The 18,603-nt window shown below is 33.0% G+C and overlaps 1 protein-coding gene across 1 annotated transcript in view; it reads left to right on the top strand.

Moving 5' to 3' along the window:
• Positions 1–17,960, top strand: part of LOC134249528 (E3 ubiquitin-protein ligase MIB1-like) — a 46,058-nt gene extending 28,098 nt beyond the window's left edge. Inside the window, exons 13-21 of the mRNA XM_062731864.1 lie at positions 12,644–12,776; positions 13,262–13,348; positions 13,660–13,788; positions 14,381–14,562; positions 14,928–15,120; positions 15,390–15,468; positions 15,684–15,770; positions 16,122–16,225; positions 16,537–17,960. Of these exons, the coding sequence (XP_062587848.1) occupies positions 12,644–12,776; positions 13,262–13,348; positions 13,660–13,788; positions 14,381–14,562; positions 14,928–15,120; positions 15,390–15,468; positions 15,684–15,770; positions 16,122–16,225; positions 16,537–16,677 (1,135 nt within the window). The 3' untranslated portion in view covers positions 16,678–17,960. The remainder of the gene's footprint in view (positions 1–12,643; positions 12,777–13,261; positions 13,349–13,659; positions 13,789–14,380; positions 14,563–14,927; positions 15,121–15,389; positions 15,469–15,683; positions 15,771–16,121; positions 16,226–16,536) is intronic.
• Positions 17,961–18,603: the final 643 nt, after the last annotated feature.

Genomic DNA, 18,603 nt, shown 5'->3' with positions numbered 1-18,603 from the left:
CTACATGTATATAAGAGGGTGTGAAATTGTGAAGGATATTTTATCTACCCTAGTGTACATGCTTCACTGTATTCACTACAGATTTTTTACTCCAGCAATTACTGTTGTAAAGAATTTAAAATCCAATGCATTTTTGAGTCCGGAATATCACAATAAAATTGATACACTACCAAAAAAGTTAGGAATTCTTGAGAAAAAGCATTATGATTTTTAAAATATAGAGATGTTTAACAATTTAGCAATGCAGGATCTTTAAAGAAAAAAAAAAGAGGAAGACATTTCTTTATGTGAAGCCATGATTTATCCTGTTCATGCAGAAATGAGATTCACTTCTGTAATCCACACTTACCACTTTATACCTGCACCAAGCTATAATGATAGAATAAAACAATAAACATTTGCATGCATTGTGACTTGTAAAGATGATTAATTTTTGTAGAGGTGGAACAGCTTATTCTATTGCTTTCTATTTTGATTATCATGAGGAGAAGTCAACAGTGCAAAAATCGCAGAACGCAAAAAAAATTGTCATTTCGCTGACTTCCATCCAAAGTTGATGTTTTTTTCTTTCTTGGCTTGTGGCTGATTTTGTTGACTCCCTTGATGAACCTACTGATCCTGATGATGAAGGTACAGATGTGTGTGTGAATTACACAATAAATATTTTGCACAAATGTCACATAATTTTTGCAGAGATATATTCTGTATATTTAGCATGCTCTAACAGTTTGAAAAGAAAAAGCAAAGGATTCCTAGTACATCTGTAATAATAGTTTTTGATAATACAGTTGTCCCTCATTTTCACCGAAAGTGGGAATTATTCAATTTTGGTCTGTCTGTCCATCTGTTTTTCTGTCATCTGTAACACTTTTGTTTCCGCAAGATATTTCAAGAAGCCTTTAATTGAGCTTTTGCAATGAAATTTTTCTTTGCAACTCCCTGTGGTCAAAGAAGACCCCTATTGATTTGGGGGTCAAAGGTGAAAAGGTCAATGTCATAAATTTATAAATTTGATCTGTTTTTACACTTTTGTTTCTGAGTTATATCTGAAGAAACCTTGAACTTTTGCAATGAAATTTTATAGGACGTACAACTTCTTATGGAGTTAGAAAAAACCCTATTGTTTTTAAGGTCAAAAGATCAAAGGCCAATGGCATAAATTCATAAATTTTGTCTGTTTCAACACTTATTTAGGAGTTATTTCTGGAGAAGCCTTAATTTGAGCTTTTGCTACGAAATTTTTTAGGAAACTTCTTATGGCCTTAGAAAAACTCCTATAAATTCTTACATTCTGTTTGTATGCTAAACTTTTATTTATGAGCAGAAGCTTTTGAGATTTTGCGATGAACTTTCATACTAAAACTCCTTATGGCCCTGCCTGTTCCTCTTAAAGTGTCCTGTTCCCTCTCCCCTCCACCAAACCCCTTCTAGATCAGTGCATGCTCTTTTTTTCCCATAAGTTGGAGACACAGATTTAGTGAATTAACTTGTTCCCCTCTGCTATTCTCCAGTGATAATTATTCATGGTAAATAATGTACTTGATGGGGGAATTGAATAAAAGAATTGTATTCAATACATTTCCTTCTTATGATTTGTCAGCGAGTTATAGACTATTTTTGTTGATACCTGATTGGTGGTTTTCTATTGTTTTGGGGCAATATATCTTCAACAGTGTTATTCTATACTCAGGTGACTGTTTAGGCCTTAGGTCTCTTGTTTTTAAGGTGGCTTTTATTTTTATCTAGTTGGCCAATTTCACAATTCATGGCTTTAAGTTAAAATTGTCCTGCATTTCAGAAATATAAAACCTTGTGCATCACTTATTTTTATTTTCTGCATAATTAAGGAAAGATAACTCTTGAAACAAGTCTCAATTTCTCCTTATTTTTAAAGTTAAATAGACTGAAGTGTTTTAAAAAAGAAATACACTCTGAACTGAATCAGCAATTGGTAGTCGGGAGACAAGATACCTGTTTTTATAAAGTTTACAGCAGGCCGTTCATTTCCATCAGCTGTTGTTTTTAGACATCCTTACCTCACACCAGCTCAGATAAAAAAAAAAAGTTATTTATTTTAAGCGCAAATAAGTGTACTGCCAAAATTCAGAAAGCGGAGGGGAAAAGAAAAAGTCATTTTTTATCGAGGTTAGGTTTAAAATAACAAAAAACATCTCTTATTCCCTAATTAAAACCTCAGTTTTGACTGCTATTTTATGCAAATTGGTTAATGAGAATGGTTGCATCTACATTTACCAACAACTGTGTCTGACGAGTAAAAGAAGACAATAATCACACAATTTAGAGGCTTATAATTTATAGGTGGTTCCGAAGGGTTAAAAATAGAGTCGAGAATCCGCTGTCTCCTTTGATCTGCCGTGGCTGTTTGCTTCCTGGGTCTACTGGTAGAGTGTGCAAAAAACACAGTTGTGGAAACAGACATTGGAAAATTTGAGATGAAAATCTCTGAGGGCATTTTATACATTTATATCTGACCTTGGCAATAGAGCCAAATTCCAACAGGGATTTTTCTTCCTCTAAATGAGGGGGTTGGGGGATGGGATTGCATGAAGTTATTGAATTTTCAAAGCTTGATTGTGAAGAATATATATGGAAGATATGTGTATGCTTGTTTCTTTGTTTTATTGTGGAAGTCGAGATGCTTTTCAAAAGTAGTATTCTCAATACAAACATTTCAGGAGCTACCAAAACACTTGTATTATTAATGATTTTAATTATCTTTTGATCTAATTAAATCTTGTAATTGTGAATGAAATAGATTTGTCTTTTAGAGAGTATAGTCATTCATCTTTTTTGAAAGTTTTCTTCTTAATACATGTAATTGTTTAAAATATATTTTTTCTTTGTTATGACACTGATCATAGAAGAAACTTGATGAACAAGCAATTTATACCACTGAATGTCAAAAATTGAAATCTGCATATGGTCAAGCTTTGCTAGATCTTGAAATATTTATTATTATGGGTAAAATCAAAGTGTTGTGTTATATTTGAGAGTGCTGGTGTTCTATATTTTATTATTCTGTCCTTTTATTCTCTGCAAAACTTCATGACAATAGAAGACCACCAGGCAGATATTCCTGACAATGCAGTATCTCCTGATATCCACTTTTTGATTTCCCAATATCTAAATATGGTCCATCATATATTGGCTCCATTGAATTTGTGGGGCCCTTCCTAGCTTCTGCTTGCACAATGGTTTAACTGCAACACATGCTGTTTGGTGATCTGGTTACACAAGTTTCTACAGAAAAATTGCAAAAAAAAATTATCAGGATGTTTTGACCCAAACTAGCAACAGAAGCATCTGCAACCAAATTATTTGAAACTTGGCATGTACAGACTCATGTTCTGCAGAATTAATTGCTTGTGTGTATATATTGAGCATGTCTAGTTAGTAGGTAATTAAACAAAATTAAAAAGAACTTCCATTATATAGCAAAAATATTTGGTGATGGGTTTCAGGGATGCAGGATTAGTGAGAAGCAACACGGAAGAGCTTTCAAGTAAATGTCAAAATTTGGCATATGTTTTAGATTGAGGCACTCAGACTCTAATGATGTTTAACATGCATAGAAAGCACAACCAAGAACACATTTGTCTGTTGTACATTCACTGTACCAGAGTAAATGAGGCTATAGGATAAGAAAGTTAATTAATTAGAGATGAATTAAAGACACGTGAATATGTTAAGCTTTAATGATTACATAAGACATGATAAACTCTTATTTCTGAAAAATTAGTCATGTTAGAAGTTCAGAAGAGTTTGCAGAAGTCAGTGTCTAGACCCTACCTACCCCCAGCTTCAAAGTCACTGTTCAAAGTCAAAGCCAGCAAAAAAGCACGCAGTTGCCTACCAGATAAAAATCAAAGACGGCCATCTTGAATTTGAGAAGTAGATTTTGCATAATTGCCTGCCACCCTGCTGACAAGCAGTAGCAGACATTCCAGAGCCATGAGAGATCTGATTCAGAAGCCATTGGTGCTATCTATAGATAGGGGGAACATGATCTTAGTGCCTGCACTCAAAGCTCAACATCTGATGGGGGGCTCCCTGCTGTTAAATTTTTAGCTCCCAATCTCTAAATCCAATTGTATATAAAGTCTTGAAGCTTTTAAGTGTCCGACTTTATTTCACATAAAAAAGAAAATCTCATTGCAAAATAATTTTAGATCTGTGCATTGATATGAAACAATTTTTTTTAAAAATTCTTAATAAAATTTCAAAAAGATTTTGGGGTTAAAAAATTATAGAGGCAAAAGTAGCATCTTAGTGATGAACTAATGAAGTTCTTTCTCTCCTGACCTTTGATGCAAGGTTAATGACCATTTTTATCATCATTCCAAGGGGGGAACCCCTACACATGTTAGCCTTATCAAACAGGAGTACTCCTTGAGAAACGTTACAGACATGAAACATATGTTTTACATCACTTGCAGGAAACGTGGCCCAATAACTCCTGCATAGTAATGGCTTCCTGCAGATTCCGACAGTAGAAATTTTACAGTTTTTCAAAAATCTTGAATGCTTTAAATAAGAATTTTAATTTGTTGAAAAAATTTCAAACTATTTTAACTTTGGCAGTTAAAATTTAAAATGGTTCACACACACACTTACCTGATTAAAACAGACAAGATTTAACATAACTAGGAGAAGAACATTAGAAATAAGTCCAAAAGAAAAAGGAAAAACCAAAAATTTGAACAAAAATGAAAAATCCTTTCGGAAGAATATACAGACATTAAAAGAATTCCATGTTGGACAACAGCAGATGTAGTGGGCTGATCATCCATGAGCAGGATACATACTTCTTTACATTCCATAGCTGTTCAGGTTCTACATATGGGATAGCAAAGAAGTATGGACCGAGATCATAGGCGTTTGCTTGCGTGTCCTCAGCCTCAGAAACCTTGTCGATTGTAAGTCCATCAGTTTTGTCAATGGCTGCCAGTCAGGGCAAAAAAAGAACCTGAGCCCCGAATGAATGCCTCTATATAGATTTTGGCAGAGAATGTGGTCTAACCCTTGTGACCGCCAGAAAACTTGGCACTAATGCCAACCAACGCTAACTTCGAGTTCTTCTGGGATAGCACATGAGATCAGTTGCCCATTTGACTGCTACCACATAATGCAACTGGTTTCTTCTCGGCCAATCAGATCGCTCCTTATGCTGAGCCCCCTTTTAAACAAGATTTGGCTCGGCCTTCTGACAGGATGTAGGTATCTTGTTCTTACAACAAAGGAGATACCACTTTCTTAAGTAGGTAGGGGCAACATTAATCTGTTTCCTGAAATCTCTAATGAAGCTCTCAGCTGGATTGCAAAAAGGCGGTAAATCCAAGATGATAAGCTCTGCTTTGATGCAGTTTCTTGAAGAAATGTGAAATCTGTGTGGGTGCCTGTGGTTGAACAGCAGTTTTCAAGGAGTTTTGGCATATCTTGATGAGCTGGCAATGAAAAGCAAAAAATTACATTCCCCCCTCAGTTGAATATGTAAATTTATTAATTCTGAGTTTTATATTTCTACAAGTTTGTTTTAAAGAATAAGCCTTGATAAGTGATGTTTTAGGCTTATATTGCAAAATCCTAGTGAAATTGGTCATGTAAGAAATGCATTTTTCATATCTAAAAAAAATTAAAACAAGTTATCAATTTAAAAAAAATGATTTTTAATAATTATATGCATTTTATAATTTTAAAATTTCCTTTATAATCAATATTAATATTAACAATTTTTAATTTATTTTAAAGAATTTATATCCATTAGTGATATTTGTAGAAACAAAATGTTAATAAAATAATAAGAAATAATAACAAATTTCAAGCAGAGTTGTTGTATGAAATGAAAATTAATGCAACGAAATTCCATATAAAAACATATCATGTAATGTTTTTTGTCAGATATTTAGATATTTTGATAAAAAAGAGAGGAAAAAACATCATTTCATTTTTTTTCATTGAAAATATTGGAAAATAATAAAATTTGAAGATTTAAGCATGGGACCTTCATACTCATTATGGTTTGTTCCTGTTTTAATTTCATATATAGAAAACCCTAAATAATTATACCTGATAATTTGTTGTTTTATTTATTGCAACATACCATGAGAAGGATTTTCCTGGGGGTTAATAACTGTGTATGCAGGGGCCCTACATCAGACAATGTTATTTTTACTCCACCAAGGTGTAAAAAGGAATTTGTGTATACACACTCACTCAGGTGTTTTCCTTGTCAGTTCAGAGTGGGGGTGATGATCATACAATGTATATGATATACTCTGTCCTGCTAAGCCCATCTCTCTCCCACCTGCTGGGATTAGAGTCTCCCTCCATTAGACATTACATGTGGTAGAAGTATTTGTCTACCATGTGTGTTGATTGTTGATTAGTACACAAAGGTCAGAGTCACTTCATTGGGGGGTGCAGCTTTGTGTGTACACAGGAGGTGACAGACTTCCTGTGGGGTAGGGGCTACCCTGCTGTGGGGGTGGTGGCATTATACAAACACTGACAGGGAGGGAGTGTGGCACTGAATAAACATTGGAGGTTTATCTGGCTCCTGTGTGGTGGGAAATAACATTATCTTCATTTATTGTGCTACCATAAAATAAGAGATATTAATCAAGTACTTCTAACATGATTAATGTGAAAGAAAATTTTTAAATAAAATTCTTATTATTAATTATTTTGCTACCTTATTTAAAGGATATTAGTCAAGTACTTTAACTATTTGAACAGATTTTTTTTAAGTAAAGGTTTTAAATCAGACTTACTCAATTAATCCCATACCACCTGGAGAAATAGAGATGTATATGGGAAAGTGATTGGTTATGTCCTTTTCAAGTGCCAATTTTTATCCTGAAAGAAATGAAAATATCCAAGGATTTTTTTTTTTTACAACTTAACTCATAAAAAGAACATGATTTAAAAAAAGTGTTACATAATGCTGTTGTTTCATTTCAAATATAATTAAATCTTAAGTTTATATATGTATATATACTCTCCATTTTAAATTTTTTTTTTTTTGATTTACACTCTAAAAAAAATAAATTTCCTTATTTATTAATTTAATGCTGTGTTTATACATATCAAAAAAATTATATATATGTTTATATATATTATATATATTGTAAAATTTTATACTTCCCTGCATTCCAAATGCAAAAAAAGAAAGGATCTTTCAATTAAGGGATATAACTTCACTTGTGAATTGCATAACTGTTGATTTTGGATTAAGAAAACATATGAAGCCATGGTGATTTCAGGGGCCTAAAAGAAATTAGAATTATTAAATCAAGGCATTATTGTAAAGTGGTTGGCACATTGCAGAAAAACAATTCCAGCAGTTTTATGCCTCCTCCATTCGAATCATTTGGCCTTGACAATTTGTAAAATGCACCCAATCTGGGAATGAAGATGTGTTCCAAAGATAAATGCTATAAAAATGCTTCTGAGAATTAAATATCATATCAGATGAAACATAAAGATTTGCACATAAAAGTTTTACAAAATTTGTGCAAGTACGGAGATTCTTCGCAGAATAAACATGATAAATTGAAGTCCAATAATGTGTTCAACATGTAATCCTAGAATTTAACATATTCAAATTCAAAATATTTTTTTTTTAAATCTTCACTGTAAAGGCTTTTTTTGGAGGAAGATAAGATTTGAGGAATCTGTGTGTTAGGGATCATCTCCCCATCTGAGGAATCTGTTTGTTAGGGATCATCTCCCCAGTGGATAAACTTTGAGCAGGTGGAGGCTGTAATATCTACACAAACTGTAGCCTATCATGTGATCTGCTTCTGTTCTGGAGATATCTCTCTCAGCGTGAGATCGAGCATATTCCAAGATGTGGGGAATCTTTCTGGGATATGATATGCTGTGGAATTTTTAAAGTTTTATTTTCTGTAATATTCTGTCAGATCCTGAACAATCTTACTGAAATTTGCTATACTTACGCTTTTTGTGACTCTATTTAAACCAATATGAGCTGCTATTTCAAAAAAAATTTTAATTTTGCTGTTAAATTGTGTTATTATGATAAATTTGTATGTAACTTAAACCTATGACGAATTAGACTAAAATAAAGCAGAAGAAAGACTTCTAATACAATCCAATATACAGTTTCATAAAAAAAATTAGTATTGTACAGGACAACAATAATGTAATTTTGATTCAATCGAACAACAGATGTTTATTAACGTTACTTTTTTCTGTCATTGAAATAGTTATTTACAATTTTGCAACAAAAAATTCCGACATCAAAGTTGCAGCTCATATTGCTTTAAGTATTTATCTATAGACTACAAAATGATGTATTAAAATCCTTTCTATGGAAGCTAACTGTTCTATCTATATAATGCTGAACTGAGGAAATGCATCTGTTCATTCTGTTGCTGAAATTGAAAATAACAAAATTTTCATTATTGAGCTTGAACCTTAAATTCATATATATAACATGACAGAATTTTAATTTTTGGATGTCTTATGCTTAAAAATGGAAAAGTTTGTTAATATATATTTGTATCTTGCTGCAGTTGAATTGATAAAAGCATTTGAACTGCAAGTACTTTAGCTAAAAGTGTTAGCATATTCAAAATTTAATGTAAAGTTAAACCAAGGATTATTTGTCACAATCATGAAGCATCATCAATATATTTCTATAAAATGTATATGAAATCATATTTTAAGAACATTCATGCACAAATTAGCAAAAAAATTAAATAAAATTTAATTAAATTAGCTTTTGTACTCTGCATTAATTAACATTCATGGTCCATCATAAAAGAGTAGAATAATTGATAAACAGATCTCTAGAGATAGATTACCTGGTAAGTCATTTACTGCATATGTAATTTCAAATACTATTGTAAATTGCAATGGATTTAGACCCGTGTCTAAAAATTAAATTCAGCAACTCGCAGCTGTATACTGCTGTATAGGCTTCATGATTATAGTGGTTATGACTCTTCCCTACTCTGTAACTATAAAACTAAATCTATGAAATGAGAAGACTGTGAACATGAATTACTTACATGTTCATTATTAACTTAATTTTCTGCTCTGCCATGCTAATAGAAGGTTGTTACTGCAAAGTGTGTATTAATTATTTAAGTAAGCACTTAACATGCTTAGGAGAGATAAATATAGGGCTTAGTGGTTGTCATTTTAAATGTTTACCAGTGTCCAAAGTCTGTGCAAACAGGAGCCTGGAAGATTGACATCTTCATCTTCATTTCTGACACAAAAATCAAATTCAGAATCAATTGTTCTAGAGGCACCAGTAATGCTGATGACAGCTAGAACACTCGAAAAAGATTAATGACATTAAATATCGGATTTTTCATTATCTCTCAGTTCTTCTCTCTCTGTAACACATAACTTCTCTGTCCCTATAAATAGACCCCCCAGAATGCTACTCACCTGAGTCTAAGGAAGGTTGTTCTTCAGAGCATCATCCCCCCCACCATTTGTCGGCACTGTCACAAGAAAACAGTTTGAATTTTCTCTGTAACTTGATGACCAGTATAAACATTGATTATACCTTTGGCAGTCCAATTGACTAAAAGCCATGAGAGAGATCAATAACAGAAGACTTGAAAGCCATGTTATGGAGAGAAGGGGAGGGATGAGTATTGGCAAGGAGAGCTATAGCAGACAATGTCTGATTAGGAAGAATGGTCAATAGAAACAGAGGAAGTCCTTCAACATTGGCTAAATATTGGTTTGACGTATCACTACCCTGGTATTTAGTGCCACCAATTTGATTAAGGATAACAAGTATTCATTTTGGTCGTATCAATCATCTGTGAGAGGGGCATGATTTTCTTTCATTTTTGTGATGCAGATTCCTATATTTTTTTCTTATTGTCGACGAATGATTTGATTACATAATACAATGGGTTAACTGTTTTATTTTTCAAAATAGAGATGTTTAAATTTTTTTTTGAAATGGAACAAGATATTTGTTTGTCTCTTCTTTTTTTTTGCAAATAGCAACAGTTTAATGGACAGTGAAAATTAAATTACCGGAAAAATAAGCACATTATCTGAAGATAACCAATCTATAAAAGCTCTTCACACAACGGAGCACAGTATTTATGGAAAATTATTGATCCAGTAGGCAAAAAGACTTCCTAAGGCTAAAATGTCTCAATTTTACGGAAATGTTTTTACATAATACTCTATACATATATATATATGTCGTAACTTCTTACCGATACACGGTGCCCTACATCCATTGGTTACCTCCTTTGTTACTGTGGAAACCAGAAACCAGAACAGGTTTCTGTGTGTCATTAGAAAAGAAAAAACCCTGTGTGCAGTCTGCTGTCCGTTATAGTTAGGGATGACGAAAAAATGCCTTTTGCAATTTGTATGACACAGCTGAGAGAGAAGAGAGAGAAAAAAAATCATTACTGGGTCAGCTTAATTCTTCATTTTTGTCAACTCGGCATATTTTAATTTGTGAGGTGATGAGAACCGCAGTCTGGTGACCTTTTGGGTAATTAATAGGAGCCCTTTCTATGATGCCTGCATTTTTTTTTATTTGGTTAGAAAGGGGGGAACTAAACTACCCCATGAGTACAAAAACTACTTGGAATGCAACAGCAAAATCAATATATAGGTCGGCCACATTGTAACATCACTGTGCCTAGAGAGAGATGGTTTCCATAGTAACATTTTTTTCCTCTCTCTCTCTTTCCTTCTCTCGGAGTTTGAATGAGAAGCCCGTCTGCTTCTGTTGAGAGAGCACTGCTGAAGCTGTGAGCCATAATTAGAAATGTCTGGTGGCTTACACGGGGAAGCAGGGGGGCCTATCTGAGATTTAGGGGAGTGATAAATCTTCTGTCTGTTTAGAAACTTCTGTTCACTGCTGGCTGCTACTGTGTGCTACTACTCGTGTATTATCATGGGAAATAAATTTACACTATTTTAATGGAGAAGATTATGCATCTTTAGGGGTTTTTTTATGTGAAGGGCATTCTCCTTTTTATAAAAAGAAGGATATTTTTAAACAGTTGATTTCGCTGATTTTTAATTGAGACATGATTGTCAAAAATTTAAACCACCAGTGGGAATAGATGATTACTTGTACAAATAATTGTACAAATCTGAAGGAAAATTTATGTAGCCGTAGAAGTTGCACAATTTTAGCTGACATTATTATCAAAGCCATTTTCAAAATAATTTCTTTACCATTATATATGATAAATGATAATAATTAAAGCAGTTATATTTAAGTGTAGATCTAAATTTCAAGGGAAAAAAAAGGATCTTTAGTATCTTGCAAAAACAGATTTATAAGAAAACTTTTTATATCAAAAACTAGCTAGATCTATCTCTTACTCTCTCTTTCTCTGACTGAAATTTCACCCTTTTGAGGTTTCCACAGCCTCATAAATGGTTTCTTTATATAGTTATTGGTACAGTTTACCGGATGGTCAGATGAGGATTAAATGCATGAAGGCCTGTCATCAGTATCAAATTGTTTTAGTGGGGGGCAGGGGTAATGATTTTGTGGGTTAAAAAATATTTTTCACTGGGGGAAATGAATGATTTTGTTAATGTAAAAATATTTTACACAGGGAGAGAGAGGAGTGATTTTGTGGGTATAAAAATATTTTAACAAACTGAAAGGAGGCTTATCGTACTTTCTTCATATACTTTCTGGACAATGGTAGATATTGTGATGGGACCTGAGATGCAATGGAAAAGCTCTAGGTTACTGAGGTTGAGTATAAGGTTAATTACTGAGGGGTACAGAGGCAGTTGACCTTGTAAACGTCCAGGTCAATCTGGACAATGTTATCCTGAACAGACCACAATGGGGGTCAGTAGGTCACACTGCCTGGCTGACTCATTGATAAATTGCACTCACACATGAATGGAGAAAAATACTTTTGAAACAGTTTGAAGTGAGGATATATAGATAAGCCTGTAGATAGATCTTTTTTTCTTATCTGTAATTATTATCCCTTACAAGCATCGTGGGCTACAAATATCACACAGATGCTTTTTTGGGAAGGGATAATTAAGTCTAATTGTAGGCTTCTGCACTCTAATTTGACATTGGAAGTGATATTTATGCTGCTAATTAGTGTACAACAGATTGCAAACAAAACCAAAAGTATGCCTTATATGTTAGCTAATCTACCAAAGTTATGTGAAAGTAAACAAATTTTTTTTATGTCATGTAGGTATTACTGCTGAAGTCTTAAGACTGCATGAATACAATTCATCTATAAAATAAAATTTTATTATTCATTCAGAAAAAGCATACCCCAATACAGCAAAACTTGTTTAGTACAAACACGGATATTGCAAATTTACGGTTATAGCGAAGTCATCTTGGATCCTCAGCTATATAGATAATGAATTTCTTATATGGTTATAATGAATTACGAATATAGTGAAGTTATTTCATAGGTCCCTGTGACATCGCTATAACCGAGTTTTGCTGTAGTTATAAAAGTAGTGTGATTGACTGAGAAATATATATCATGATAGAGATCTTTATATATTCCTGTCTTATGCTCTCTCATAATATTGCAATTGTATAATTGATTATAATTGATTGAAAAAAAAACTATAATCTGCATGTCTACATTTTCTTTTTTAGTGCTATGCGAATTCTCCTGTCTAAGATCCCCCGACCTTGGATTGTGGATGAGAAGAAGGATGACGGATATACGGCTCTCCACTTAGCCGCTCTCAACAACCATGTGGAAGTGGCTGAACTCTTGGTCCACCAGGTACAATGTTTTATAGTACAGGACTTTTCATTGGTTGATGCCATTAACTTTTGACCCAACAAATTGAATATATGTAAAATTAAAGAACATGTATGTTGTTACAATTCATTCTTTATTAAATTGTGCAAACTGTTTACATGATTGATTCTATATCTCAAAACTCGGATATCTCGAAGTTTTTTTTGGCCCAGTCCAGTTTGAGATAATAGGTTTGACTGTATGTCAAAATGCAGTATATGAACTACTGTATAGCAGGTTAACTTTGCCATTTTTTTGTGACCTTATCTCACTTGCTAAAGATTTTGTACCATTTTAAATTTTGCCCTAGACGAAGTTGTAATAGACATATTTCTTGTCTTTGAATTGGCCCCCATTTTAAATTCACCCACTTGTGAAGAGCATGAATAAACAAAAATAAAAATAGGATGAAAATTTCCCTGTCTAACTCTAAGGCAGTCTCTGTACCATTTGGCAATATTTTTCAGGGCAAGGCTAACATGGACCTTCAGAATGTAAATCTTCAAACAGCTTTACACCTAGCTGTGGAGAGACAACACACACAGATTGTCAGGGTATGTACCACCACACATGATTATGTATTTTCTAAAGTACCACCACACATGATTATGTATTTTCCAAAGTCTTGTGTTTGAATGAAATGGCACTTATACATGTACTAGCTTTTCTTCACTCACCAAGAAAAATGCAGTGTTTAATAAATTCTTTTGAATTTTGACAGAAAGCAGTCTTTATGTATTCATTAAACAAGAGTACATGTACAATTATAAAGAAAGTAAAAAAAAAAATAGAAAGTCACATAAATGTTTTCTCAGTTTTTTCCCTTTCTACACACTATAAAAAATTGATAAATCTATTTGATTAGTTGTTGGTGAGAGAGGGGTGTAATATGAACATCCCAGACAAGGACGGAGACACGCCCCTACACGAGGCCCTCAGACATCACACCCTGTCACAACTCCGACAGCTACAGGACATGCAGGATGTCGGCAAAGTAAGCGCTACATTTGTAAGACAAAAAAAGGCACAATTACACATTGGAAGGCTTCATGTTTGATTTTAGCCTTCATGTCCTACCGGGTATGTTCAATTTTTCAGTGTGTATGGGAATTCTATTTTTTTTGACAGACAAAAATGTAAAGAAATTTTGTTAAATTTTTTAATTTGGGGTTGGGGGGATATGAGGTAACAAAAGCTGTATTTGTATCCCATGAAGCACTGAATGACACGAAATGAGTATGGCCTTCAAGAAATATATAAAAAAAGGGATATTTGCTTTTAGCATATATTTTTCAATAATGACAAGTAAAAAATGCACTTATGATTAAAAGAAACTTATCTTTGATCCATAATGATGACATATCTTAATACAGACATCATGTCTGATAATGGGGAAAATACATTTTGATGCATTAATTTTTTTTTATGAGTTGGGAATTTATAATCTTAGAAATCTTTTCAGTTTATCACCAAGTCTAAAGAAATCGGTTAAATGTATGTGCACCATGTGATAAAATTCCATTTCACAGTTGTGTCATTTTTTTGTGAGGTTATTTGGTAACCTAACGCCTGTGTGTTTTTCCTAGCTTTTAATGGGATTAGGGACTCCCGGAGCTGACAAGAAGTCCAGTGCTTCCATTGCATGCTTCCTGGCAGCCAACGGAGCGGATCTGAACATCAAGAACAAGAAGGGACAGACACCGCTGGACCTGTGTCCGGATCCCAATCTGTGTAAAGCCCTGGCTAAATGTCACAAGGAGAGACACAGGTAAGGTTGCAAAGGTCAAACTGGGAGGTTATGTTATGTATGGTGAGACAAAGGTCATGGATCACCAAGGTCACCAAAAGTCAAATGGAAAGTCTGATTTTGTTCGGTTTAGTTGTATAATTATGTATTTATTAAATACTCCATAGGATTTTTGCTATACACAGATATATATAAAGAAATTTCATAAAAATATTTTCTATTTAAAAATCAGCTGAGTGAAAATGGAGAAATAAAAATGGAAGTTTAGGGATTAACACTGCATTTTGAGGAGCATTCAATTTTTTCAGTTATGAAAATGTTAACTATTTAATCTATTTTATATAAGAATTCTTTCTATTTTGTAATCAATTTGAATTCATTTTCAGTCCCAATGGCACTGCCTCCAACACGGTCATACTACGGAACGACCAGGAATCTCTGGAGGAATGCATGGTGTGCTCGGACCTGAAGCGGGACACACTGTTTGGACCCTGTGGACACATCGCTACTTGTTCCCTGTGCTCCCCGCGGGTCAAAAAGTGTCTGATGTGTAAAGAACAGGTCCAGTCTAGGACTAAGGTAACTTATTGTTCGTATAGTTAAGAATTAAGTGTTTTTTTTAGCATATTGAAAAGTTATTTTGAAAAAGTTATTTAACAAGTTAGATTAAAAAACATGATTAATAAATCTAATAAAATGTGAAGAAAGAAAATTATATGTGTTGTGTCAGAATAATTTTTTTAAAAAAAATTAATACTTCATTTATTTTATATCATAGTCATATATTGTCTAATTAAGATTGAACCTTCCATGAAGAGGCTGATTGTAATTTGATGGTTTAATTTCAGATTGAGGAGTGTGTTGTTTGCTCGGATAAGAAGGCCTCCACTCTCTTCTTGCCCTGTGGTCACATGTGTGCTTGTGACGGTAAGTTTGGAGTTTTTGTTTCACTTGGTTTTTCATATAAGGGGAAGCAACTGTAAGAGACACTTAAAAACTGAGAAGAAATTCATTTCAAGTAAATTTTTCTATAGAATGTGTTTCTAAATACATGGATGATTTAATGGCCATTATATGTATCAGCAAGTGAAAGAAGTGAATAAATATGGTTAACACAGTTCTGATCCTGTTTCTGATTTCAGGTTGCGGACAGTTGATGAAGAAGTGTGTACAATGTAGATCCTCTATTGAGAAGACTGTGCCATTCATTGTGTGCTGTGGGGGAACACGTAAGTCATTTTAGTCTGCATCTCAAATCAGTCATCTATTTTTCAACATTTTTTTTTTTTTTTTTTTTTTTTTTGTAATAAAATTTCCTGTGTAACTTGTCAAAATACAAGATCTGAAGATAATTGATTTTTTTTTTCAACAAGAAAAGATAACTTCCTCACATAAAATTAAATTTGAAGCACTAAATTACCAGGTTTAAATTGGTCATGGTTAAATGACATGATATTTATGTAACTGACATGATATTTGTGTAACAGACATAGTCTCATTATATTTTTAACATTCATGATATTGGAGTACTTTTAAACATAACATTCGTTTAACTGACATGATGTTTTCTTTATTAACAGCCCCTCCTGCTCCCCAGCCCCCGGGCATCATGAACAATGGTTCCCGTGACAACACAAAAGACATTCAGAAGCTACAGCAACAATTACAAGACATCAAAGATCAGGTACGCTGGTTTGTTTGTCTGTGAGGGGAAGAATCTTAAATGTCAGACTGAACTAGAATTTTATTTTATTTTTCTTGCTCTATTATAAGAAAGTCATTGCAAGGATCTATCTGTTATATTGGCTGCAAAAGCACTTTTCAATTTTAGTTCAATTTGCAACTCTGTAATTATTATCTGGATACCAAACAGTGGGATATAGAGGTTTGCTTTGTGCACACAATTCTTTTGGAAAATTTAAGAAAACAAGGACTATAGATAGAAAAATTGGTAAAACTTATTTCTGATCAAACCATTTGTTTTCATGTTTCTAGACCAGCTGCCCAGTTTGTATGGATCGTCTAAAGAACATGATTTTCTTGTGTGGCCATGGCACATGTCAGATGTGCGGGGATCGAATGGCGGAATGTCCCATATGTCGGAAAGCTGTGGAAAAACGCATCCTTCTTTATTGATTTTATACTTAGTATATATATATATACATGTATATATAAACTGTCTATTGTCAAATAAGCTGAATTTTTATGGCATTATTTATTTTATTGAAATCTCTGTGGAATATATTTCTTTTGTTTAAAGGGACGTACTGTTAAGTTTAGTTTGATGTTTCATTTGCCATATTGTGAATTACAAGTGTCTCTGTTAAAAATCTCAGTGTTGTTAAAGCTCCTTAATGTGAATTCATTTTGCAAGTTTTGAAAACACTTCTTAACACTAAAAACACTGCCCATATATTTTGAATTAGGTAAGTTTGTAATTTATGTAGTGATGCACAAAACATTGTTTTGGAAATCCTAATTATTTTTACAGCCATTCTTCATTAATTTTCATCACATATGAAATGTTATTTCACATTTAAGTTCTGTATGGTCTTCTTTTCAATCAGTATATTTTTGGGTATTGTAATTCTACACCATACGAGTAAATAGTTCTTCTAGTAAATTCCAATAAGAATAAAGAAAAGACAGCTTTTTTTTGATCTTTAGAGACACAAACAATATAATTTTCATCATTGTACATATTTCATATAAGATTCATTTGATTGTCATGCTGGATAAAACCATTTTTTTTGGAATAAATAGCCTGAAAAATCAATACATGATATATATCAATTACATTACATACATTTGTATTCATATGGTGCATAAATTTTTCCTAATCATTAATTTAAATTTTTTTTAAAAAATCCTGAAGGGTAAGAAAAATATGGTAGTGAATACTAAGCCAAATCAGTTGTGTGACATCTGTTAAATTTTTTGATGCAAAACTCAAGCTGGTTTGACAAAGTAAATCGAGAAATACTTGTACTTGATTGGATTTTGTTCCTGTTTGTCAGGAGATTAAAAGATGTGCTTGAATCTTTATTTTTAGCATCAAAAGTGAAGGTATCATTTTCAAAATTGCACTTTCTTGTACTCCTTCCTAGCATTGACCATTGTTATTATACCCTTTGACTTCATGTTAAATTAAATTGGAATATCATCATGTGGCTAGATAAACCCATCCTGGTGCTTGTGTGTTATTTCAGTATTACTCTTTCTTTATATATGAAACTATTGTTTTGCATTTAAATGAGCATCTGTTTAAATTTTAAAAGTACATGTACTATGTTTTGTTGTTGGTCATCTTTAGGGGTTTGTGTACATTGTATTTTTATGTAAATTTTCAATAGCCATTGTTTTCTAATGACATTTTGTTGTCTTTTCATCATGGATATTAAAGATCAATCAAATTTGAATTTTTCTTCTCTTTTATTTAATGCAGTGTTTACTTTATATTTACGAGTCTTAAAGTTGTATTAGCATTCCGCCAATATTTTTAATTTAAACAAAACTAACGAAAAAATGGTAAAAGTTACTGCAAACCTTCAATAGCGTCAAGTCAAATGATCAAAACATGGCGGCGCCCTTAAATGAGGTTAGAGCATTGTGTATATATTATCGCATCTATGCGAAGTACTAGCTAATTCAGTTAATCCGTTTATTTCATTGTTTTCTTCCCTTTCGCCTCTTGATTTTTGTCTTGATCTCAAACGGAGTTGTATAATGATAACTATCATTAGAATCGCGAGCACCAATCCCACCAAAAACAGTAAAATGCTGTTAAACTGTCCTGTTCTATTCGTGACTTCAGCATCAGAAGAGACGATCGTTGTTGGTGAATTTGATGAATACAAAATTGTGCTGTAAATTTTGGATGGATTATATTTTATGGTTAGTGTTTTTGTCGATGATTTATTATTCTCTGATTGAGAAATGGGTGATCCAGGTGATGATATTGCAGGTAACGTCAGTGGTGATCTACTCAAATCTTGATGGCCTGTTAGAATAGAGACAATTAATATGGTGTATAGATTATTTTTGTTCATACACCTTACATGT

This window comes from Saccostrea cucullata, unplaced genomic scaffold (genome assembly GCF_032062105.1).
Source record: "Saccostrea cucullata isolate Sc308-1 unplaced genomic scaffold, CSIRO_AGI_Scuc_v1 ctg1054, whole genome shotgun sequence".
Classification (NCBI taxonomy): domain Eukaryota; kingdom Metazoa; phylum Mollusca; class Bivalvia; order Ostreida; family Ostreidae; genus Saccostrea; species Saccostrea cuccullata.
The sequence above is the reverse complement of the archived record's forward strand: the minus strand, read 5'-3'. Positions and strand labels throughout refer to the sequence as shown.